Source organism: Oncorhynchus clarkii, chromosome 11, assembly GCF_045791955.1.
Source record: "Oncorhynchus clarkii lewisi isolate Uvic-CL-2024 chromosome 11, UVic_Ocla_1.0, whole genome shotgun sequence".
Taxonomy (NCBI): Eukaryota; Metazoa; Chordata; class Actinopteri; order Salmoniformes; family Salmonidae; genus Oncorhynchus; species Oncorhynchus clarkii.
In genome coordinates, this window is record NC_092157.1 from 8,011,552 (window position 1) to 8,037,064 (window position 25,513).

At 49.5% G+C, this 25,513-nt stretch overlaps 1 protein-coding gene across 6 annotated transcripts in view; it reads right to left on the reverse strand.

Moving 5' to 3' along the window:
- LOC139420148 (solute carrier family 12 member 7-like) overlaps window positions 1–25,513 on the reverse strand; it is a 110,895-nt gene that overhangs the window by 15,270 nt on the left and 70,112 nt on the right. For all 6 annotated transcript variants that reach the window (XM_071169933.1, XM_071169932.1, XM_071169930.1 and 3 more), the window contains exons 10-20: window positions 23,350–23,448; window positions 22,772–22,829; window positions 22,042–22,216; window positions 21,829–21,947; window positions 19,849–19,947; window positions 14,301–14,420; window positions 14,046–14,150; window positions 9,093–9,261; window positions 7,355–7,550; window positions 2,942–3,111; window positions 1,309–1,440 (exon numbers count right to left, since the gene is read on the reverse strand). In XM_071169933.1, coding sequence (XP_071026034.1) covers window positions 1,309–1,440; window positions 2,942–3,111; window positions 7,355–7,550; window positions 9,093–9,261; window positions 14,046–14,150; window positions 14,301–14,420; window positions 19,849–19,947; window positions 21,829–21,947; window positions 22,042–22,216; window positions 22,772–22,829; window positions 23,350–23,448 — 1,442 coding nt within the window. The remainder of the gene's footprint in view (window positions 1–1,308; window positions 1,441–2,941; window positions 3,112–7,354; window positions 7,551–9,092; window positions 9,262–14,045; window positions 14,151–14,300; window positions 14,421–19,848; window positions 19,948–21,828; window positions 21,948–22,041; window positions 22,217–22,771; window positions 22,830–23,349; window positions 23,449–25,513) is intronic.

Here is a 25,513-nt window from a genome sequence, read left to right on the forward strand (position 1 = left end):
AGTTATTAAATGGTTCTATAGGGACATGTCAGTTATTAAATGGTTCTATAGGGACATGTCAGTTATTAATGGGACATGTCAGTTATTAAATGGTTCTGTAGGGACATGTCAGTTATTATTGATTCTTTAGTGGAATGTCAGTTATTATTGATTCTTTAGGGGAATGTCAGTTATTACCGGGGCGTGTCAGCTATTCCCGGGGCGTGTCAGCTATTACCGGGGCGTGTCAGCTATTACCGGGGCAGGTCAGCTATTACCGGGGCAGGTCAGCTATTACCGGGGGCAGGTCAGCTATTACGGGGGCAGGTCAGCTATTACGGGGGCAGGTCAGTTATTACTGGGGCATGTCAGTTATTACCGGGGCATGTCAGTTATTAACTGGGGCATGTCAGTTATTAACTGGGGCAGGTCAGTTATTATGGGGGCAGGTCAGTTATTATGGGGGCAGGTCAGTTATTAACGGGGCATGTCAGTTATTAACGGGGCATGTCAGTTATTATGGGGGCAGGTCAGTTATTACGGGGGCAGGTCAGTTATTATGGGGGCAGGTCAGTTATTACCGGGGCAGGTCAGTTATTACGGGGGCAGGTCAGTTATTACGGGGGCAGGTCAGTTATTATGGGGGCAGGTCAGTTATTACCGGGGCAGGTCAGTTATTAACTGGGGCAGGTCAGTTATTACCGGGGCATGTCAGTTATTAACTGGGGCAGGTCAGTTATTATGGGGGCAGGTCAGTTATTATGGGGGCAGGTCAGTTATTAACGGGGCATGTCAGTTATTAACGGGGCATGTCAGTTATTATGGGGGCAGGTCAGTTATTACGGGGGCAGGTCAGTTATTATGGGGGCAGGTCAGTTATTACCGGGGCAGGTCAGTTATTACGGGGGCAGGTCAGTTATTACGGGGGCAGGTCAGTTATTATGGGGGCAGGTCAGTTATTACCGGGGCAGGTCAGTTATTAACTGGGGCAGGTCAGTTATTACCGGGGCAGGTCAGTTATTACCGGGGCAGGTCAGTTATTACCGGGGCAGGTCAGTTATTATGTGGGCAGGTCAGTTATTAACTGGGGCAGGTCAGTTATTAACTGGGGCAGGTCAGTTATTACGGGGGCAGGTCAGTTATTATGGGGGCATGTCAGTTATTAACTGGGGCAGGTCAGTTATTACAGGGGCGTGTTAGTTATTACGGGGGCAGGTCAGTTATTATGGGGGCGTGTTAGTTATTATGGGGGCATGTCAGTTATTAACTGGGGCGTGTTAGTTATTAATGGGACATGTTAGTGTCCCAGAGGTGTACAGGTAAGCTCACCATCTCCACCACCTCCACCTCAGCGTCCAGACGGAGGTGGTAGAGGAACATCTGCAGGTCCTTCTTCATCTGAATACTGTTGTCATCCATATTAGCCACCGTGAAGATACGCATCTTACACTTCCTCCAGACCTGGAGAGAGAGAGAGAGTGAAGATAGAGCGTGGAGAGAGCGTGGAGAGAGCGTGGAGAGAGCGAGGAGAGAGCGAGGAGAGAGCGAGGAGAGAGCGAAGAGAGAGCGAAGAGAGAGCGAAGAGAGAGCGAAGAGAGAGCGAGGAGAGAGCGAAGAGAGAGCGAGGAGAGAGCGCGGAGAGAGCGCGGAGAGAGCAGAGAGAGAGCGGAGAGAGAGCGGAGAGAGAGCGGAGAGAGAGCGGAGAGAGCGCGGAGAGAGCGCGGAGAGAGCGCGGAGAGAGCGCGGAGAGAGTGCGGAGAGAGCGCGGAGAGAGCGCGGAGAGAGAGCGGAGAGAGAGCGGAGAGAGAGCAGAGAGAGAGCCAGGAGAGAGAGCCAGGAGAGAGAGCCAGGAGAGAGAGCCAGGAGAGAGCGAGGAGAGAGCGAGGAGAGAGCGAGGAGAGAGCGAGGATGGTATAGGAAACAGAGTGAGAAAGAAAAGAGTAGGAGAGATAGAAGGAAAAAAACAGGAGAATGAAACTCTCCATTTGATCTGTGTGTAACCCAATACAACGTGTCAATTACATAGTATAATTATGTGTGCCTATAAAGTGTGTTAAAAATTAAAAGTACTGTACAGTATGTTCATCCTCTCAATTTATTAAGTACACCACCCTGTTCACCAAAATGGTTCGCTCCTAAGACAGCGAGTCACGAGGCCATGGCTTGCAATATAAAGCAGGCATCGTTAGAATGGGCAAAACCAAGTGACCTAAGTGAATTTGAGCGTGGTATGATCGTCGTTGCCAGGCACGCCGGTTCCAGTGTCTCAGAAACAGCCGGCCTCCTGGGCTTTTCACGCATGACAGTGTCTAGGGTTTACAGAGAATGGTGCAACAAACACAAAACACCCAGTCAGCGCCAGTCCTGTGGGCGAAAACAGATTGTTGATGAGAGGTCGAAGGAGAACTGCAAGAAACAGGCAAATATTGGCGCAGTACAACAGTGGTGTAAAAAAAAACAGCATCTCGGAACGAAGTAGCCCAACCTTGTCGCGGATGAGCTACTTACAGCAGACGACCACACCGGGTTCCACTCCTATCAGCTAAAAACAAGAAGAAGCGGCTCGTGGGCAACGCCGTCACCAGTACTGGACAATTGAGGAGTGGAAAAACATTGCCTGGTCCGACGACTCCTGGTTCCTGTTGCGTCATGCTGATGGCAGAGTCAGGAAGTAGCATAAGCAGCATGAGTCCATGGCCCCATCCTGCCTGGTGTCAACGGTACAGGCTGGTAGTGGTGGTGTAATGGTGTGGGGAATGTTTTCCTGGCACACGTTACGACCCTTGATACCAATTGAGCAACGTTTGAACGCCACACCTTGTAGAATTCACGCCCTGAAAAATTCAGGCTGTTCTGGAGGCAAAAGGGGGTCCGACACAGGTACTAGATGGACGTACCTAATAAACTGGCCAGGGTGGTTTTTTTTTGTATTACAACCTGGTGAAATGCTAACCGAAGATACCTTGTGCTGGCGGAGGAGGAAAGGTAGCAGCATGAGCAGTCCTCCGTCGTGGACGATCCACCACACGTCTATGGTGCCCTCGCCCAAGCGATCCGTGTTGGTGGGGAAGCTGTCCACGTTCTTGGCCACCAGTAATGCCTGATTTGCCGCCGTGGTCTCCCTCACAGTTTCTGTGGAGACGACAGAGAGAGAAAGGAGGTTAAATACGTACACACAAACACACACGCCCCCATCTCAGTAATGTTATTATAGAGGATTGTGCATCATGTTCATTTAAAAAAACACATGTAATTGTCAGATGCTTCATAATAGCCAGGAAGACATCGCACTGGGAGCCACATTTGAAATGGAACACATTGAATACATGGAGCAGGGTGGGATTTTGTTCTCTCTCATTAAAACATGATTTAAATGTATTTGTTTTTGGAAGGGCTGTGGTAATCATTAAATTAATACGTTAAATATATACATCTCATGGTAGTGGGAAGCTATTTGATCGGTTTTTCACGGGTCCATTATCTTATAGCAACCCGATATTCTGGGCAGCCCTGGTGTGATGGGGAGGAATGGCAGAGCAGACCGTCATATGACCCTAAATATTTTGATGTGCAACTTGGAATGAGGACCAGTGATTCTATAGCAAAAATAAAACTTGCATTTGTGCTGTTTTTGGAACAATGTTTTGAAGCTACATGTCATTGTTCCCTCTTCAGAGTACACTGACGAGGTATTGTATCATTACCTTGACCGTGAGAACCAGAGGATCTCAAGGTTTCTATAGACACATAAAGTATATAGGCTATTACATATCACTGGAGTAGCCTAAAGGTCTACCATGTCATTTGTCCACGGCATCTAAACTGACGACCCCACCCCCCCACCCCCCTCATCTATAGAACTAACACATTATACAGTGAAAAGCACGACACATGATCTCCTGTCCAGACCATCCACTCCACCACTGCTTCCATCAGATCTGTCTGATATATGGACAGGTGTGGGGTGGGAGGGGAGGAAAGGTATCTGTCTGATATATGGACAGGTGTGGGGTGGGAGGAAAGGTATCTGACTGATATATGGACAGGTGTGGGGAGGGAGGAAAGGTATCTGACTGATATATGGACAGGTGTGGGGTGGGAGGGGAGGAAAGGTATCTGTCTGATATGGGCAGGTGTGGGGTGGGAGGGGAGGAAAGGTATCTGATATATGGACAGGTGTGGGGTGGGAGGGGAGGAAAGGTATCTGATATCTGGGCAGGTGTGGGGTGGGAGGGGAGGTATCTGTCTGATATATGGACAGGTGTGGGGTGGGAGGGGAGGAAAGGTATCTGATATATGGACAGGTGTGGGGAGGGAGGGGAGGAAAGGTATCTGATATATGGACAGGTGTGGGGTGGGAGGGGAGGAAAGGAGGTATCTGATATATGGACAGGTGTGGGGAGGGAGGGGAGGAAAGGTATCTGATATATAGACAGGTTTGGGGAGGGAGGGGAGGAAAGGTATCTGACTGATATATGGACAGGTGTGGGGAGGGAGGGGAGGAAAGGTATCTGAAATATAGACAGGTGTGGGGTGGGAGGGGAGGAAAGGTATCTGACTGATATATGGACAGGTGTGGGGAGGGAGGGGAGGAAAGGTATCTGTCTGATATCTGGGCAGGTGTGGGGTGGGAGGGGAGGAAAGGTATCTGATATATGGACAGGTGTGGGGTGGGAAGGGAGGAAAGGTATCTGTCATATGGACAGGTGTGGGGTGGGAGGGGAAGAAAGGTATCTGTCTGATATATGGGCAGGTGTGGGGTGGGAGGGGAAGAAAGGTATCTGTCTGATATATGGGCAGGTGTGGGGTGGGAGGGGAAGAAAGGTATCTGTCTGATATATGGACAGGTGTGGGGTGGGAGGGGAAGAAAGGTATCTGTCTGATATATAGGCAGGTGTGGGGTGGGAGGGGAAGAAAGGTATCTGTCTGATATATGGACAGGTGTGGGGTGGGAGGGGAGGAAAGGTATCTGATATATGGACAGGTGTGGGGTGGGAGGCGAGGAAAGGTATCTGATATATGGACAGGTGTGGGGTTGGAGGGGAGGAAAGGTATCTGACATATGGGCATGTGTGGGGTGGGACGAAAGGTATCTGTCTGACTGGTCCTATTGTGTGTTTCTGGCAGTGTTTTCTATGTTTTGTTTAGACCTATGAGACGTGTGAGAAGTGCTAAGATTTCCTCTCGTAAGGTCCATTCACAAACATGAATCTGAATTGTTTTTATATTTTCCAGTCATAATGACCGTCATGATTCACAAGCATTGATATGGTTTCATTCAATCAATTAATCAAAGTTTCATGTTGGTATTATTTTCTCCTTCATGGCATGAGGAGTGGCAGCTCATAAACGGAAGAGAATTTATAAGATTGATTGACTTCCTTCTCTCGTTGATATGTTTCCCATCTTCCCAATCCAGACACAAAAACACACATTTGAGTTACACACAGGACTTCATTAACATAATGTGGGATTTGATGGGTATTTTTTTTTGATTCACTACAGAAAATTGTAAAGAAATAAATGTTAGGAAACAACAATCTCAACCTACAGTGGGTCAAATGGTTTGATATAAATAGAAGCACCAACAGCTTGATAAAATGTGTAAAACTGTCATGTGAAAGCTCAATATTATGTCCATGATAAAAACAAGAGAATGGAATATAATTGGATCCATTAGAAAAAAATGAGTTTGTGATGCAGCCATCAATCCCGTGTGGAAATACGGCCATCAATCCCGTGTGGAAATACGGCCATCAATCCCTTGTGAAAATACGAGAGGAGATGCAGCCATCAATCCCGTGTGGAAATACAGCCATCAATCCCGTGTGGAAATACGGCCATCAATCCTGTGTGAAAATACGAGAGGAGATGCAGCCATCAATCCCGTGTGGAAATACGAGAGGAGATGCAGCCATCAATCCCGTGTGGAAATACGAGAGGAGATGCAACCATCAATCCCGTGTGGAAATACGAGAGGAGATGCAGCCATCAATCCCGTGTGGAAATACGAGAGGAGATGCAACCATCAATCCCGTGTGGAAATACGAGAGGAGATGCAGCCATCAATCCCGTGTGGAAAGACAAGTTGAGATGCAGCCATCAATCCCGTGTGGAAATACGGAGTTGAGATGCAGCCATCAATCCCGTGTGGAAAGACAAGTTGAGATGCAGCCATCAATCCCGTGTGGAAAGACAAGTTGAGATGCAGCCATCAATCCCGTGTGGAAATACGGAGTTGAGATGCAGCCATCACTCGAGTGTAGATCGGCATTTCTAAAATCCATGTGAATGTTGAGAAGGCAAACGCACCAACAAGAACACTAAGACGTAGGTAGGAGGTAGGAGGTAGGCTTACCTGTTTGACAGACGCAATTATGTTATCCATATAGCATATGTCGAGACAGCTATTTCCTCCAATACCGTCACCTTGCATTCCTTAAATAGGCCGACCTCCTTTCTGCGTCGGACTCGGGCAGAAAATCAACTTCTGAATATTGTTCATAATGACATCAGATTGAATTTTTTGCAAACAGCGACAGTTTCGTTGCAAACAAGACACACTGGTTTGGCGATGGAGAAATAAGGTCAGATGAATACATTTGAATAGAGTAGGTAGGACTATTAATAGAGCCGTTGGTGATTGTACCACTGTAATCAGATACACATGATAATGTTTTTGTTATTGAATTGATTATCCCACTAACAACGTTAATTGTCTAGCGTAGGGCTATGAACTGGGAAGCTAGTAGGCTATTGGCTAATTATAGTCTGGCCCACCGACTACTACAAGCTCAGGAACCAATTGGTGGAGGCCACAACCTAGTTGCCAACCCCCGTTGTATATTGTAAATTCAAATCACCCTCTTCACCATCATAAATCATCATCATTCAAAAAATGTGTAGATATGGTGATAAACTTGAAGAAGTCATGGATGACTCGGTGAGGTGATGTTGTTGCTCGCCGGTCCACTCTGAAGAAGTACACAACGTCGCTTGCAAACTCAGATGTCTATATTTAACCTAAAAAAAAAAATTGGACCCTTTTTAAAAATTCTCTCCTAAAATGAAATACCCAAATCTAACTGCCTATAGCTCAGGACCTGATGCAAGGATATGCATATTCTTGGATATACCATTTGAAAGGAAACACTTTGAGGTTTGTGGAAATGTAAAATTAATGTAGGAGAATAAAACACATTAGATCTGGTAAAAATAATACAAAGCAAAAAACATTATTTTTTTTGTATTTTTCTTTTGTAAACTCGGACATATCTATATATTTAATGTATTACGTGAATGGTGACCACTGTATTCTGAAAAATACATTTGAGACTGGCGCAGTCTCAAATCCCAGTGGGTCACACTGACTAACCTATGAAGTTCTTCCAGGAGACAGGGTCATTGGACTGTTTCCAGGTACCGGGCCAGGCCATGAGGACTGTGTTGTGTTTCATGCCCCCCAGGCCTGCCGTCTGGATGAGGTGGGAGAAACCATCGCGCAGGTTGGACGATGCCACCACATGGCAGAAGCCCTTGGTACGCTCCGTCGCCATCGACGACTTGACGTTCTGATGGAGAAAGAGTGAGAAAAGAAGGACAATAATATGATTTCCTGATGTGAAAGAATCTTAATGGACTCAAACCCTGGTTATCATTACCCTTGTCTTCAATACCTATGTTTGTTTTTTTAGGCGTTGAGGCATGATATTTGTAGCATTCTCGTTGTAATCTGAGGAACTGCTCTCTGAAAATTGCTTTGGTCTACCAGTAGATGACAGTCTCTTTAAAGGAATAACCAGCAACGTCTAAACTCCTCTCACGCTGAGTTGCTTCTCTGAACAGGTGTCTCAGAGACATAGGACACATCTACTGTAGTCTAAAGGGTATATCTTCCCTCAGCTCCGTTCCTCCATAAATCCCTGCTACATTAAGTTGAGTCTATGGGGGCGCTATTTCATTATTGGATAAAAAAACGTGCCCGTTTTAAGCGCAATATTTTGTCACGAAAAGATGCTTGACTATGCATATAATTGACAGCTTTGGAAAGAAAACAGTCTAACGTTTCCAAAACTGCAAAGATATTATCTGTGAGTGCCACAGAACTCATGCTACAGGCAAAACCAAGATGAAACTTCAAACAGGAAATGAGCAGAATTTCTGAAGCTCTGTTTTCCCTTGTCTCCTTATATGGCTGTGAATGCACCAGGAACGAGCCTGCGCTTTCTGTCGTTTCTTCAAGATGTCTGCAGCATTGTGACGTATTTGTAGGCATATCATTGGAAGATTGGCCATAAGAGACTACATTTTCCAGGGGTCCGCCCGGTGTCCTTTGTCTAAATTGGTGCGTAATCTTCAGGTGCGGGCATTTTCTCCTGGGATTCAGGAGAGAAAGCACACTTCCAACGATATATCATCGAAGAGATATGTGAAAAACACCTTGAGGATTGGTTCTAAACAACGTTTGCCATGTTTCAGTCGATATTATGGAGTTAATTTGGAAAAAGTTAGGCGTTTTGATGACTGGATTTTCGTTTTTTTTTTGTAGCCAAACGTGACGCACCAAACGGAGCAATTTCTCCTAAACAAATAATCTTTCAGGAAAAACTGAACATTTGCTATCTAACAGAGTCTCCTCATTGAAAACATCTGAAGTTCTTCAAAGGTAAATTATTTTATTTGAATGCTTTTCTGTTTTTTGTGAAAATGTTGCCTGCTGAATGCTAACGCTAATGCTAACGCTAAAATGCTACGCTAACTAGCTACTGTTACACAAATGATTGTTTTCCTATGGTTGAGAAGCATATTTTGAAAATCTGAGATGACAGTGTTGTTAACAAAAGGCTAAGCTTGAGGCTAGCATATTTATTTCATTTCATTTGCGATTTTCATGAATAGTTAACGTTGCGTTATGGTAATGAGCTTGAGGCTGTATTCACGATCCCGGATCCGGGATGGCTAGAATCAAGAGGTTAAAGACGTTAGGAGAGAGATTCCCACCATCTTCCTTTCACCTACCAGGTTCTTTCACGTCATTACTGACGAAGAAGAAGAAGAAGAACGACTATTGAAACAAATCCACAGCGTAGAATCTGAGCCGGGGCCTACAGTACCTGCTCAGCCTTCTTGACCTCGTCCTCCTTGATCATGTAGGTGCCCTGCAGCACAGAGCCCACGATGGTCAGGCCTTTCCCTGCTTTGAGCTGGGTGCAGAAGGAGAGCAGGCGTGGGTGTTTCACCGTGTGGTCAGACTCTAGGTTCAATAGCACCAGCATCTGGGGCCTACGACCAGGGAAGACAAGGGTAATGAGACATCAGACAAGTCATACTGTATTATAGCCTACGACCAGGGAAGACAAGGATAATGAGACATAAGACAAGTCATACTGTATTATAGCCTACGACCAGGGAAGACAAGGGTGAACATACTGTATTATAGCCTACGACCAGGGAAGACAGGGGTAATGAGACATAAGACAAGTCATACTGTATTATAGCCTACGACCAGGGAAGACAAAGGTGGTGAGACATAAGACAAGTCATACTGTATTATAGCCTACGACCAGGGAAGACGGGGGTGAACATACTGTATTATATTCTACGACCAGGGAAGACGGGGGTGAACATGCTGTATTATATTCTACGACCAGGGAAGACAGGGGTGAACATTCTGTATTATAGCCTACGACCAGGGAAGACAGGGGTGAACATACTGTATTATAGCCTACGACCAGGGAAGACGGGGGTGAACATACTGTATTATAGCCTACGACCAGGGAAGACGGGGGTGAACATACTGTATTATAGCCTACGACCAGGGAAGACGGGGGTGAACATACTGTATTATAGCCTACGACCAGGGAAGACGGGGGTGAACATACTGTATTATAACCTACGACCAGGGAAGACAGGGGTGAACATACTGTGTTATAACCTACGACCAGGGAAGACAGGGGTGAACATACTGTGTTATAAGTTACATTACACTGCATTAGCCTATAACAGTATCTAAGCGTAACTTGGATGTTCATGAAGATCATTCATTTCTGTCCATAGGTCAGAGGTCAAAATGCTTTGTAGAGTTAACCAGAGATCAGTATGAGAGTCATTCAGCCTGGATGGCTCAGAGTAAACCAGAGGTCGGTATGAGAGTCATTCAGCCCGGATGGCTCAGTTAACCAGAGATCAATATGAGAGTCATTCAGCCTGGATGGCTCAGTTAACCAGAGATCAGTATGAGAGTCATTCAGCCTGGATGGCTCAGAGTTAACAAGAAGTCCGTATGAGAGTCATTCAGCCTGGATGGCTCAGAGTTAACCAGAGGTCAGCATGAGAGTCATTCAGCCTGGATGGCTCAGAGTTAACCAGAGGTCAGTATGAGTCATTCAGCCTGGATGGCTCAGAGTTAACCAGAGGTCAGTATGAGTCATTCAGCCTGGATGGCTCAGAGTTAACCAGAGGTCAGTATGAGAGTCATTCAGCCTGGATGGCTCAGAGTTAACCAGAGGTCAGTATGAGAGTCATTCAGCCTGGATGGCTCAGAGTTAACCAGAGATCGGTATGAGAGTCATTCAGCCTGGATGGCTCAGAGTTAACCAGAGGTCAGTATGAGTCATTCAGCCTGGATGGCTCAGAGTTAACCAGAGGTCAGCATGAGAGTCATTCAGCCTGGATGGCTCAGAGTTAACCAGAGGTCAGTATGAGTCATTCAGCCTGGATGGCTCAGAGTTAACCAGAGGTCAGTATGAGTCATTCAGCCTGGATGGCTCAGAGTAAACCAGAGATCAGTATGAGAGTCATTCAGCCTGGATGGCTCAGAGTCAACCAGAGATAAGTATGAGAGTCATTCAGCCTGGATGGCTCAGAGTTAACCAGAGATCAGTATGAGTCATTCAGCCTGGATGGCTCAGAGTTAACCAGAGATCAGTATGAGAGTCATTCAGCCTGGATGGCTCAGAGTTAACCAGAGATCAGTATGAGAGTCATTCAGCCTGGATGGCTCAGAGTTAACCAGAGATCAGTATGAGTCATTCAGCCTGGATGGCTCAGAGTTAACCAGAGATCAGTATGAGAGTCATTCAGCCTGGATGGCTCAGAGTTAACCAGAGATCAGTATGAGTCATTCAGCCTGGATGGCTCAGAGTTAACCAGAGATCAGTATGAGAGTCATTCAGCCTGGATGGCTCAGAGTAAATTTGATGGAACACGTCAAATAACAAACTAAACTTGTCTATTGTCTGATGGTTTTGTTAGCCACATACACACAACACACACACACACACACACACACAACACACCACACAAAACACACAACACACAGGGTTTAATAGTGAAGGGAAATCCTGTATACACTCTCACTAGAGGTCATTTGGAGTCAAAACAAACTGGACAGATGATAAGATTTAAACAACCAGATCAAAACTATACATCCAATCCTGCTTCCTAACAGTCTCGGTACATGGCTCCTGCTTCCTAACAGTCTCGGTACATGGCTCCTGCTTCCTAACAGTCTCGGTACATGGCTCCTGCTTCCTAACATCCTAACAGTCTCGGTACATGGCTCCTGCTTCCTAACATCCTAACAGTCTCGGTACATGGCTCCTGCTTCCTAACAGTCTCGGTACATGGCTCCTGCTTCCTAACAGTCTCGGTACATGGCTCCTGCTTCCTAACAGTCTCGGTACATGGCTCCTGCTTCCTAACAGTCTCGGTACATGGCTCCTGCTTCCTAACAGTCTCGGTACATGGCTCCTGCTTCCTAACATTCTCGGTACATGGCTCCTGCTTCCTAACAGTCTCGGTACATGGCTCCTGCTTCCTAACATCCTAACAGTCTCGGTACATGGCTCCTGCTTCCTAACAGTCTCGGTACATGGCTCCTGCTTCCTAACAGTCTCGGTACATGGCTCCTGCTTCCTAACAGTCTCGGTACATGGCTCCTGCTTCCTAACAGTCTCGGTACATGGCTCCTGCTTCCTAACAGTCTCGGTACATGGCTCCTGCTTCCTAACATCCTAACAGTCTCGGTACATGGCTCCTACTTCCTAACATTCTCGGTACATGGCTCCTGCTTCCTAACAGTCTCGGTACATGGCTCCTGCTTCCTAACATCCTAACAGTCTCGGTACATGGCTCCTGCTTCCTAACATCCTAACCGTCTCGGTACATGGCTCCTGCTTCCTAACAGTCTCGGTACATGGCTCCTGCTTCCTAACAGTCTCGGTACATGGCTCCTGCTTCCTAACAGTCTCGGTACATGGCTCCTGCTTCCTAACAGTCTCGGTACATGGCTCCTGCTTCCTAACAGTCTCGGTACATGGCTCCTGCTTCCTAACAGTCTCGGTACATGGCTCCTGCTTCCTAACAGTCTCGGTACATGGCTCCTGCTTCCTAACAGTCTCGGTACATGGCTCCTGCTTCCTAACAGTCTCGGTACATGGCTCCTGCTTCCTAACAGTCTCGGTACATGGCTCCTGCTTCCTAACAGTCTCGGTACATGGCTCCTGCTTCCTAACAGTCTCTGTACATGGCTCCTGCTTCCTAACAGTCTCTGTACATGGCTCCAGCTTCCTAACAGTCTCGGTACATGGCTCCCGCTTCCTAACAGTCTCGGTACATGGCTCCTGCTTCCTAACAGTCTCGGTACATGGCTCCTGCTTCCTAACAGTCTCGGTACATGGCTCCTGCTTCCTAACAGTCTCGGTACATGGCTCCTGCTTCCTAACAGTCTCGGTACATGGCTCCTGCTTCCTAACAGTCTCGGTACATGGCTCCTGCTTCCTAACAGTCTCGGTACATGGCTCCTGCTTCCTAACAGTCTCGGTACATGGCTCCTGCTTCCTAACAGTCTCGGTACATGGCTCCTGCTTCCTAACAGTCTCGGTACATGGCTCCTGCTTCCTAACAGTCTCGGTACATGGCTCCTGCTTCCTAACAGTCTCGGTACATGGCTCCTGCTTCCTAACAGTCTCGGTACATGGCTCCTGCTTCCTAACAGTCTCGGTACATGGCTCCTGCTTCCTAACAGTCTCGGTACATGGCTCCTGCTTCCTAACAGTCTCGGTACATGGCTCCTGCTTCCTAACAGTCTCGGTACATGGCTCCTGCTTCCTAACAGTCTCGGTACATGGCTCCTGCTTCCTAACAGTCTCGGTACATGGCTCCTGCTTCCTAACAGTCTCGGTACATGGCTCCTGCTTCCTAACAGTCTCGGTACATGGCTCCTGCTTCCTAACAGTCTCGGTACATGGCTCCTGCTTCCTAACAGTCTCGGTACATGGCTCCTGCTTCCTAACAGTCTCGGTACATGGCTCCTGCTTCCTAACAGTCTCGGTACATGGCTCCTGCTTCCTAACAGTCTCGGTACATGGCTCCTGCTTCCTAACAGTCTCGGTACATGGCTCCTGCTTCCTAACAGTCTCGGTACATGGCTCCTGCTTCCTAACAGTCTCGGTACATGGCTCCTGCTTCCTAACAGTCTCGGTACATGGCTCCTGCTTCCTAACAGTCTCGGTACACGGTTCCTGCTGTCGAAGGCTGGTGGCACGTCAGCTACTGTGTAAAGAGGCTTAGGGGGGCACGTCGCGAGCCGAGCGTGGGCGCTGGGTGGGTGTAAGTACTCTGTATCCCGCCCCGCCGCGCCAGATGGCACAGGGAGAAATCTTGATTTTGATACTGTAGATTAGGCTATGCCCTGGGAATGGCACTGTGGATGATGCCAGTGGCAGACGGGAGAGGACCCAATACCCAAGTTTGACCTCAATCTTTCCTGATGTAAATGCTCCACTTTTTGGACAGGCACTGTCCTGGGGCTGCTATGCTGTTTAGGCTTACCGGTATCTTTTTTTCACAGTGAGATTACGGAGAAGGCTCAGAGATTAATCAAATAGTAATTCTCTCTCATTCTCTGGATTACTCAGTTAATGGTAAGAATACACCATGTTGTCTAGCCTCTGTTGCAGAGTCCCACATCTGTCTACTGCTGGTTGTTCAGAAATGTGGTGTCACTGTTGTAGCAAACAAATGTATATGCACATAAACCTAAACACACGCGCAAACACGCGCACCTCCAGTTCTTGGTGTGGGGCGGTGCCTCCTCCAGGCGAATGAGGGCGTAGCGGGCAGCGTTGAGCGATAGACCACGGATACCGTCCCCCCACTCCTTCTCCGCCCTGGAGATGGAGAGAACAAGAAGAGGAGGAGTGCCAGGAGGTCCAGGACAAACAGAGAGAGCTACAACTAACCAGGATCTCACCATTATTATAATATGTATATCCTATTTGTGTTGAGAGGACAAAATGTAGAAATAAATTAGCTCTTACCCTCTGTATTCAATGTACTTGTAGATACAGCCAGCGATGAGCATGGCCACCAGGGCATAGTACCAGGAGGAGATGAACATCAGGGAGACACACAGACTGGCGCCCAGGAAAGACAGAGCCCTGTGGGGGACGAGAGAAAGACAAAATGGAGGTAAAAGTCACTCGTCTTAAAGGGATCATTCAAAATTTTAGCATGTTAGACCTCATTTAAGGATAACCTAAGTCAATCACATGTTCTCTCTGGACTTCAGTACCAGACAGCAAATACCCATACTTGTTTAAAGGCCCAGTGCAGTAAAAAATTTGATTTTCCTGTGTTTTATATACATTTCCACAGTACGGAGGTTGGAATAATACTGTGAAAACTATGATAATTTTCCCTATAACAGTAAAAGCTGTTAGAGAAGACAGCTTGACATTTTTGCCTGTTTTTACTCTTAGCTAAGATTGTTTATTTTTTACCACTAATTGGAAATAATCACAGTAAGGTACTTAAATGTTATCCAGAAATGATTTGATATTGAGATAAAAACACTGCACTGGACCTTTAACTCAGATCCATTTACCTGTGGACACGATAAAAGAGATGTGTGCCTGTATATTCACAATGCAAGCTTATATGACCTCTAGCGTGGACCTTGACTAACTGGCCAGTTTAAGATCATGAGATTTAGGCTGCCCAGTAGTGCTTTTGGTGATGGCAGTAAGGACGGGTAGATAGCCACCCCCCTAGTGAGGACGGGTAGATAGCCGCCCCCCAGTGAGGACGGGTAGATAGCTGCCCCCCCAGTGAGGACGGGTAGATAGCTGCCCCCCCAGTGAGGACGGGTAGATAGCTGCCCCCCCAGTGAGGACGGGTAGATAGCTGCCCCCCCAGTGAGGACGGGTAGATAGCTGCCCCCCCAGTGAGGACGGGTAGATAGCTGCCCCCCCAGTGAGGACGGGTAGATAGCTGCCCCCCCAGTGAGGACGGGTAGATAGCTGCCCCCCCAGTGAGGACGGGTAGATAGCTGCCCCCCCAGTGAGGACGGGTAGATAGCTGCCCCCCCAGTAAGGACGGGTAGATAGCTGCCCCCTCAGTAAGGACGGGTAGATAGCTGCCCCCGCCTCAGTAAGGACGGGTAGATAGCTGCCCCCCTCAGTAAGGACGGGTAGATAGCTGCCCCCGCCTCAGTAAGGACGGGTAGATAGCTGCCCCCCCCTCAGTAAGGACGGGTAGATAGCTGCCCCCCCCCTCAGTAAGGACGGGTAGATAGCTGCCCCCCCCCCCCAGTAAGGACGGGTAGATAGCTGCCCCCCCCCCCTCAGTAAGGACGGGTAGATAGCTGCCCCCCCCCTCAGTAAGGACGGGTAGATAGCTGCCCCCCCCCCCAGTAAGGACGGGTAGATAGCTGCCCCCCCCCCCCCAGTAAGGACGGGTAGATAGCTGCCCCCCCAGTAAGGACGGGTAGATAGCTGCCCCCCCAGTAAGGACGGGTAGATAGCTGCCCCCCCAGTGAGGACGGGTAGATAGCTGCCCCCCCAGTGAGGACGGGTAGATAGCTGCCCCCCCAGTGAGGACGGGTAGATAGCTGCCCCCCCAGTGAGGACGGGTAGATAGCTGCCCCCCCAGTAAGGATGGGTAGATAGCTGCCCCCCCAGTAAGGACGGGTAGATAGCTGCCCCCCCAGTAAGGACGGGTAGATAGCTGCCACCCCCTCAGTAAGGACGGGTAGATAGCTGCCACCCCCTCAGTAAGGACGGGTAGATAGCTGCCCCCGCCTCAGTAAGGACGGGTAGATAGCTGCCCCCGCCTCAGTAAGGACGGGTAGATAGCTGTCCCCCCCTCAGTAAGGACGGGTAGATAGCAGCCCCCCCCCCCCCCCAGTAAGGACGGGTAGATAGCTGCCCCCGCCTCAGTAAGGACGGGTAGATAGCTGCCCCCGCCTCAGTAAGGACGGGTAGATAGCTGCCCCCCCCTCAGTAAGGACGGGTAGATAGCTGCCCCCCCCCTCAATAAGGACGGGTAGAATTGCTGCCCCCCCCCCCCTCAGTAAGGACGGGTAGATAGCTGCCCCCCCCCCCTCAGTAAGGACGGGTAGATAGCCCCCCCCCCCCCCCCAGTAAGGACGGGTAGATAGCTGCCCCCCCCTCAGTAAGGACGGGTAGATAGCTGCCCCCCCCCCCCCCCCCTCAGTAAGGACGGGTAGTAAGGACGGGTAGATAGCTGCCCCCCCCCCAGTAAGGACGGGTAGATAGCTGCCCCCCCAGTAAGGACGGGTAGATAGCTGCCCCCCCAGTAAGGGGGGGTAGATAGTTGCCCCCCCCCCCCTCAGTAAGGACGGGTAGTAAGGACGGGTAGATAGCTGCCCCCCCAGTAAGGACGGGTAGATAGCTGCCCCCCCCCTCAGTAAGGACGGGTAGATAGCTGCCCCCCCAGTAAGGACGGGTAGATAGCTGCCCCCCCAGTAAGGACGGGTAGATAGCTGCCCCCCCAGTAAGGACAGGTAGATAGCTGCCCCCCCAGTAAGGACGGGTAGATAGCTGCCCCCCCAGTAAGGACGGGTAGATAGCTGGCCCCCCCCTCAGTAAGGAAGGGTAGATAGCTGCCCCCCCCTCAGTAAGGACGGGTAAATAGCTGCCCCCCCAATAAGGACGGGTAGATAGCTGCCCCCCCCCCAATAAGGACGGGTAGATAGCTTCCCCTCCCTCAGTAAGGACGGGTAGATAGCTGCCCCCCCAATAAGGACGGGTAGATAGCTGCCCCCCCAATAAGGACGGGTAGATAGCTGCCCCCCTCAGTAAGGACGGGTAGATAGCTGCCCCCCCCCCTCAGTAAGGACGGGTAGATAGCTGCCCCCCCAATAAGGACGGGTAGATAGCTGCCCCCCCCTCTGTAAGGACGGGTAGATAGCTGCCCCCCTCAGTAAGGACGGGTAGATAGCTGCCCCCCTCAGTAAGGACGGGTAGATAGCTGCCCCCCTCAGTAAGGACGGGTAGATAGCTGCCCCCCTCAGTAAGGACGGGTAGATAGCTGTCCCCCCCTCAGTAAGGACGGGTAGATAGCTGTCCCCCCCTCAGTAAGGACGGGTAGATAGCTGCCCCCCTCAGTAAGGACGGGTAGATAGCTGTCCCCCCTTCAGCCTCGGTTTTTCGGATGACTGCCTTGCCTGGTTTACCAATTACTTTGCAGACAGAGTTCAGTGTGTCAAATCGGAGGGCATGCTGTCCGGTCCTCTGGCAGTCTCTATGGGGGTGCCACAGGGTTCAATTCTCGGGCATACTCTTTTCTCTGTATATATCAATGATGTTTCTCATGCTGCGGGCGATTCCCTGATCCACCTCTACGCAGACGACACCATTCTATATACTTCCGGCCCGTCCTTGGACACTGTGCTATCTAACCTCCAAACGAGCTTCAATGCCATACAGCACTCCTTCCGTGGCCTCCAACTGCTCTTAAACGCTAGTAAAACCAAATGCATGCTTTTCAACCGTTCGCTGCCTGCACCCGCACGCCTGACCAGCATCACCACCCTGGATGGTTCCGACCTTGAATATGTGGACATCTATAAGTACCTAGGTGTCTGGCTAGACTCTAAACTCTCCTTCCAGACCCATATCAAACATCTCCAATCGAAAATCAAATCAAGAGTCGGCTTTCTATTCCGCAACAAAGCCTCCTTCACTCACGCCGCCAAACTTACCCTAGTAAAACTGACTATCCTACCGATCCTCGACTTCGGCGACGTCATCTACAAAATTGCTTCCAACACTCTACTCAGCAAACTGGATGCAGTTTATCACAGTGCCATCCGTTTTGTCACTAAAGCACCTTATACCACCCACCACTGCGACTTGTATGCTCTAGTCGGCTGGCCCTCGCTACATATTCGTCGCCAGACCCACTGGCTCCAGGTCATCTACAAGTCCATGCTAGGTAAAGCTCCGCCTTATCTCAGTTCACTGGTTACGATGGCAACACCCATCCGTAGCACGCGCTCCAGCAGGTGTATCTCACTGATCATCCCTAAAGCCAACACCTCATTTGGCCGCCTTTCGTTCCAGTTCTCTGCTGCCTGTGACTGGAACGAATTGCAAAAATCGCTGAAGTTGGAGACTTTTATCTCCCTCACCAACTTCAAACATCTGCTATCTGAGCAGCTAACCGATCGCTGCAGCTGTACATAGTCTATTGGTAAATAGCCCACCCATTTTCACCTACCTCATCCCCATACTGTTTTTATTTATTTATTTTTATTTTTCTGCTCTTTTGCACACCAGTATCTCTACCTGCACATGACCATCTGATCATTTATCACTCCAGTGTTAATCTGCATAATTGTAATTATTTGCCTACCTTCTCATGCCTTTTGCACACAATGTATATATAGACTCCCCTTTTTTTTACTGTGTTATTGACTTGTTAATTGTTTACTCCATGTGTAACTCTGTGTTGTCTGTTCACACTGCTATGCTTTATCTTGGCCAGGTCGCAGTTGCAAATGAGAACTTGTTCTCAACTAGCCTACCTGGTTAAATAAAGGTGTTCTCAACTAGCCTACCTGGTTAAATAAAGGTGTTCTCAACTAGCCTACCTGGTTAAATAAAGGTGAAATAAAAAAATAAAAAAAAAGTAAGGACGGGTAGATAGCTGCCCCCCCCTCAGTAAGGACGGGTAGATAGCTGCCCCCCCCTCAGTAAGGACGGGTAGATAGCTGCCCCCCCCTCAGTAAGGACGGGTAGATAGCTGCCCCCCCCTCAGTAAGGACGGGTAGATAGCTGCCCCCGCCTCAGTAAGGACGGGTAGATAGCTGCCCCCCCCTCAGTAAGGACGGGTAGATAGCTGCCCCCCCCTCAGTAAGGACGGGTAGATAGCTGCCCCCGCCTCAGTAAGGACGGGTAGATAGCTGCCCCCCCCTCAGTAAGGACGGGTAGATAGCTGCCCCCCCCTCAGTAAGGACGGGTAGATAGCTGCCCCCGCCTCAGTAAGGACGGGTAGATAGCTGCCCCCGCCTCAGTAAGGACGGGTAGATCGCTTCCCCCCCCTCAGTAAGGACGGGTAGATAGCTGCCCCCTCAGTAAGGACGGGTAGATAGCTTCCCCCCCCTCAGTAAGGACGGGTAGATAGCTGCCCCCCCCTCAGTAAGGACGGCTAGATAGCTGCCCCCCCCTCAGACACACCAGTGGCCCAGCAGGGATCTGCTTTCTGGAGTCGCCCATGGGAGCAGAGCCAAAGCTCCTTAGCTAGGCTATAGAAACACCTGGCACATAGCTGCCACAAGCCCCGGCTCCAGGGATAGGGTGTTTGTGCCAGATGTATGTGTGTGTGTGTGTGTACGTGTATCTGTATGCGTGTCTGTCCTCAGATGTCCTGTCACTGAGCTCAATAACAACCTCCTCCGGTGAAGTTAGCTGGTTAGTTCCTAGGCTAACAGAGTCCCAAGAGACTACTACAGTACCTGATGAAGCAGGAGAAAACAGTGAACCTTAGAGTGCTAATTTGAGAGGGCATTAGAACAGCCAGCAGCACCATGATATAAAGTAATAGAGAGGGCTTTCCCCTTACCAGTGGTAGAACTTGAAGCGGGGTCTCCAGTTGGGGGTGCAGAGCAGGGTCTGGAGGGCACAGGCCAGGTTGACAAACAGGTAGCACATCAAAAAGAACCTGACGGGGAGAGAGAGATACAATGACGGAGAGGTGATTACACACCACTACCGTCTGTCAGTTAACATCCAGAGACCAGTTCTGCAACACTGCGGTTAGGTTACATTACAGCAGATGGGAGAGCAAGTGTGAGAGGGAGGGTTGGAAGGATAAAACGAAGAAGGGAAAGAAAGAGAGGAAGGTAGAGAGAGGTTGATGTGTATGTGGAGAAAAGTTGGGAGGAGTGGGAGAGAGTCTGACAGAGAGAGGATGGTAGAGAGGGGTACTGACGGAGAGGATGGTAGAGAGGGGTACTCACAGAGAGGTTGGTAGAGAGGGGTACTCACAGAGAGGTTGGTAGAGGGGGGTACTCACAGAGAGGATGGTAGAGGGGGGTACTCACAGAGAGGATGGTAGAGGGTGGTACTCACAGAGAGGATGGTAGAGGGGGGTACTCACGGAGAGGATGGTAGAGGGGGGTACTCACGGAGAGGATGGTAGAGGGGGGTACTCACGGAGAGGATGGTAGAGGGGGGTACTCACAGAGAGGATGGTAGAGGGGGGTACTCACAGAGAGGATGGTAGAGGGGGGTACTCACAGAGAGGATGGTAGAGGGGGGTACTCACAGAGAGGATGGTAGAGGGGGGTACTCACAGAGAGGATGGTAGAGGGGGGTACTCACAGAGAGGATGGTAGAGGGGGGTACTCACAGAGAGGATGGTAGAGGGGGGTACTCACAGAAAGGATGGTAGAGGGGGGTACTGACGGAGAGGATGGTAGAGGGGGGTACTGACGGAGAGGATGGTAGAGGGGGGTACTCACAGAGAGGATGGTAGAGGGGGGTACTGACGGAGAGGATGGTAGAGGGGGGTACTGACGGAGAGGATGGTAGAGGGGGGTACTGACGGAGAAGATGGTAGAGGGGGGTACTGACGGAGAGGATGGTAGAGGGGGGTACTGACATGGAGAGGATGGTAGAGGGGGGTACTCACATGGAGAGACTGGTAGAGAGGGGTACTGACATGGAGAGGATGGTAGAGAGGGGTACTGACATGGAGAGGATGGTAGAGGGGGTACTGACATGGAGAGGATGGTAGAGGGGGGTACTCACATGGAGGATGGTAGAGGGGGGTACTCACAGAAAGGATGGTAGAGGGGGGTACTGACGGAGAGGATGGTAGAGAGGGGTACTGACGGAGAGGATGGTAGAGGGGGGTACTCACAGAGAGGATGGTAGAGGGGGGTACTGACGGAGAGGATGGTAGAGGGGGGTACTGACGGAGAGGATGGTAGAGGGGGGTACTGACGGAGAAGATGGTAGAGGGGGGTACTGACGGAGAGGATGGTAGAGGGGGGTACTGACATGGAGAGGATGGTAGAGGGGGGTACTCACATGGAGAGACTGGTAGAGAGGGGTACTGACATGGAGAGGATGGTAGAGAGGGGTACTGACATGGAGAGGATGGTAGAGGGGGTACTGACATGGAGAGGATGGTAGAGGGGGGTACTCACATGGAGAGACTGGTAGAGAGGGGTACTGACATGGAGAGGATGGTAGAGAGGGGTACTGACATGGAGAGGATGGTAGAGGGGGTACTGACATGGAGAGGATGGTAGAGAGGGGTACTGACATGGAGAGGATGGTAGAGGGGGGTACTGACATGGAGAGGATGGTAGAGGGGGGTACTGACATGGAGAGGATGGTAGAGGGGGGTACTCACATGGAGAGACTGGTAGAGAGGGGTATTGACATGGAGAGGATGGTAGAGAGGGGTACTGACACGGAGAGGATGGTAGAGGGGGGTATTGACATGGAGAGGATAGTAGAGAGGGGTACTGACATGGAGAGGATGGTAGAGAGGGGTACTCACATGGAGAGGATGGTAGAGGGGGGTACTCACATGGAGAGGATGGGGGCGACAGCGTCCAGAGAAGCGATGAGGATACCGATCTCACAGATCCCACCAGTCAACAGCAGGGCCCAGGTGGGCTCTCCATTAGCCTTGCCATGACCAAACACCTGGGAGACAGGGACAGCCAGAGAGTGTGTTTGTTTGTGCGTGCGTGCGTGCGTGTGTGTGTGTGTGCGCATCTACAGTATGTGTGTGTCTGACCTGTAGGAATGGCACGATGCCGTCCCTTGCGATGGCCTGCAGCAGTCGGGGGGCTCCAGTGAGACTCTGTAGACCTGCTCCACAGCATGAGAAGAACGAGCCAATCACAATCACCCAGGGGGAGGGCCAAGCCAAGATGCCAATCACCAGGTTCCCTTTCACAGAGTCCCCAAACCTAGGACAAACAGACGTATTCACTAGAAACGTCCTCAGATACTACGCTCACACTGGGATATGCATAACCACATTTCTGAAACAGGGAAAAGCCTAGCCAGAAAGACACTCACTAGCTTTGACCATTGTGTATCCAGTATAATTAACTCAAACTCTTATAACGCTGTGTGTTACAAGGGCCTACTATGTGGCTCAGACAAACAGCTTTATGAAGGCAAACAGATGTTTTCAATCCAGATGATCATTTCTCTCTCAATGCCCATATGGGGGCGAAACAAATTAACAATACATTGGTACTGCTTTCATTAACCTAATAAAAACAAAACATTTGTACTCCTTTCTTTAACAAATAAATTTAACAAATAAACAAGACATTTGTACTCCTTTCTTTAACAAATAAACATGACATTTGTATTGCTTTCTTTAACAAATAAACAAGACATTTGTACTCCTTTCTTTAACAAATAAACATGACATTTGTATTGCTTTCTTTAACAAATAAACATGACATTTGTATTGCTTTCATAGAAAGTGTGAAAAGTGAAACAGCACTTACTTGTCTCTCAGCACCACCCCCTCGATGCAGGCGCCAAACAGTATGACAGAACTAATGTCTGGGTGGCACCGTTAAGGAAATTAGCATCGGGACGGCAAGAGTTGAAAAACAAAACCACGATCACATTTCATTTGAGCGCCAAACAGAGTAAAGTTCGGGAAGGCTACCTGAACTTGTCCAATAAAATAATTCTCATTTGCGATTACCATTGCTACGTTTTGCTATGGAGAACCCAAATGAACACTACCTACCTTTGCAGTTTAAAGTGTACATAATAACAACACATTGACTTATCGTGTATTATAATAATTTGGTAGGTGCTTGCTTCCTATTTCCCAGTCGGATAAACACTCCAAAACAACCTACCCGATCACTCAGAGATGTCCAAAAGGTCCTGAAGGCACACCGTTGCCTCATTTTGTATTACATTCCAATGATAAAACTGTGGGGGGATAAAAATGATATTTCGGAATGTCGGGGGGACATGCCCCCCAGTGAAAGTTCCACCCCTGGGTGCTTGTATTTGTCCTGTTAAGACACTTGTATGGTTGGTCTGTTGTCGCCGTCATTAAAGATACAGATGAAGGTGGTGGTGGCGATGGCCATGATGGTTCCTATGGGGATGGACTTCTGGGCGTCCCTGAGATCACCAGACCTGTTGGAACCAGCCATGATTCCTGTGAGGTGGGGAAATAGGAAGTTGGTTACATTATTAAATATGATCTTCGCTCTGGGTGCCCAGGTAGAACCGAGGCTACCACCCCTAGTTCTTTAGGTGTGGGGGGGGTCCTAGGCCGGGTTACTGTCCCGCTGCTTGTTCTTTAGGTGGGGGAGGTCTAGGCCGGGTTACTGTCCTGCTGCTTGTTCTTTAGGTGTGGGGGGGGGGGGGTCTAGGCCGGGTTACTGTCCTGCTGCTTGTTCTTTAGGTGTTGGGGGGTGGGGGGGGGGGGGTCTAGGCCGGGTTACTGTCCTGCTGCTTGTTCTTTAGGTGTGTGGGGGGGGGCCTTATTAGTCAGTCAGGCTTATTGAGGTAGTATGTACATGTAGGTATGGTTAAAGTGACTATGCATATACGATGAACAGAGAGTAGCAGCAGCGTAAAAGAGGGGATTATTGATTATTGATAAATATTATTGCGAAGCCTTTTTGTCCTAGACTTGGCACTTCAGTACCGCTTGCCATGCAGTAGTAGAGAGAACAGTCTATGACTGGGGTGGCTGGGGTCTTTGACAATTTTTAGGGCCTTCCTCTGACACCACCTGGTGTAGAGCTTTGCCCCAGTGATGTACTGGGCTATACGCACTACCCTCTGTAGTACCTTGCGGTTGGAGGCCGAGCAATTTCCGTACCAGGCAGTGATGCAACCGGTCTCGATGTTGCAGCTGTAGAACCTTTTGAGGATCTTAGGACCCATGCCACATCTTTTTAGTTTCCTGAGGGGGGAATTTGCTTTGTTGTGCCCTCTTCACGACTGTCTTGCTGTGTTTGGACCATTCTAGTTTGTTGTTGATGTGGACACCAAGGAATTTGAAGCTCTCAACCTGCTCCACTACAGCCCTGTTGATGAGAATGGGGACGTGCTCGGTGCTTCTTTTCCTGTAGTCCACAATCATCTCCTTAGTCTTGGTTACGTTGAGGGAGAGGTTGTTATTCTGGCACCACCCAGCCAGGTCTCTGACCTCCTCCCTATAGGCTGTTCCGTCGTTGTCGGTGATCAGGCCTACCACTGTTGTTTCGTCAGCAAACTTAAAGATGGTGTTGGAGTCGTGCCTGGCCATGCAGTCGTGGGTGAACAGGGAGTACAGGAGGGGACTTAGCACGCACCCCTGGGGAGCTTCAGTGTTGAGGATCAGCATGGCAGATGTGTTGCTACCTACCCTCACCACCTTGGGGCGGCCCGTCAGGAAGTCCAGGATCCAGTTGCAGAGGGAGGTGTTAAGTCCCAGGTTCCTTAGCTTAGTGATGAGCTTTGAGGGTACTATGGTGTTGAACACTGAGCTGTAGTCAATGAATAGCATTCTCACATAGGTGTTCCCTTTGTCCAGATGGGAAAGGGCAGTGTGGAGTGCAATCAAGATTGCATCATCTGTGGATCTGTTTGGGCGGAATGCAAATTGGAGTGGGTCTAGGGTTTCTGGGATAATGGTGTTGATGTGAGCCATGACCAGCCTTTCAAAGCACTTCATGGCTACAGATGTGAGTGCTACGGGTCTGTAGTCATTTAGGAAGGTTGCCTTTGTGTTCCTGGTGGTCTGCTTGAAGAATGTTGGTATTACAGACTCGATCAGGGACATGTTGAAAATGTCAGTGAAGAAGCCTGCCAGTTGGTCAGCACATGCCCGGAGCACACATCCTGGTAATCCATCTGGCCCTGCAGCCTTGTGTATGTTGACCTGTTTAAAGGTCTTACTCACGTCGGCTCCGGAGAGCATGATCACACAGTCATCCGGAACAGCTGATCCTCTCATGCATGCCTCAGTGTTGCTTGCCTCGAAGCGAGCAGAGAAGTGATTTAGCTCGTCTGGTAGGCTCGTGTCACTGGGCAGCTTGCGGCTGTGCTTCCCTTTGTAGTCTGTAGTAGTTTGCAAGCCCTGCCACATAAGACGAGCATCGGAGCAGGTGTAGTATATTCAATCTTAGCCCTGTATTGACGCTTTGCCTGTTTGATGGTTCATCGCAGGGCATAGCGGGATTTCTTGTAAGCTTCCGGGTTAGAATCCCGCACCTTGAAAGCGGCAGCTC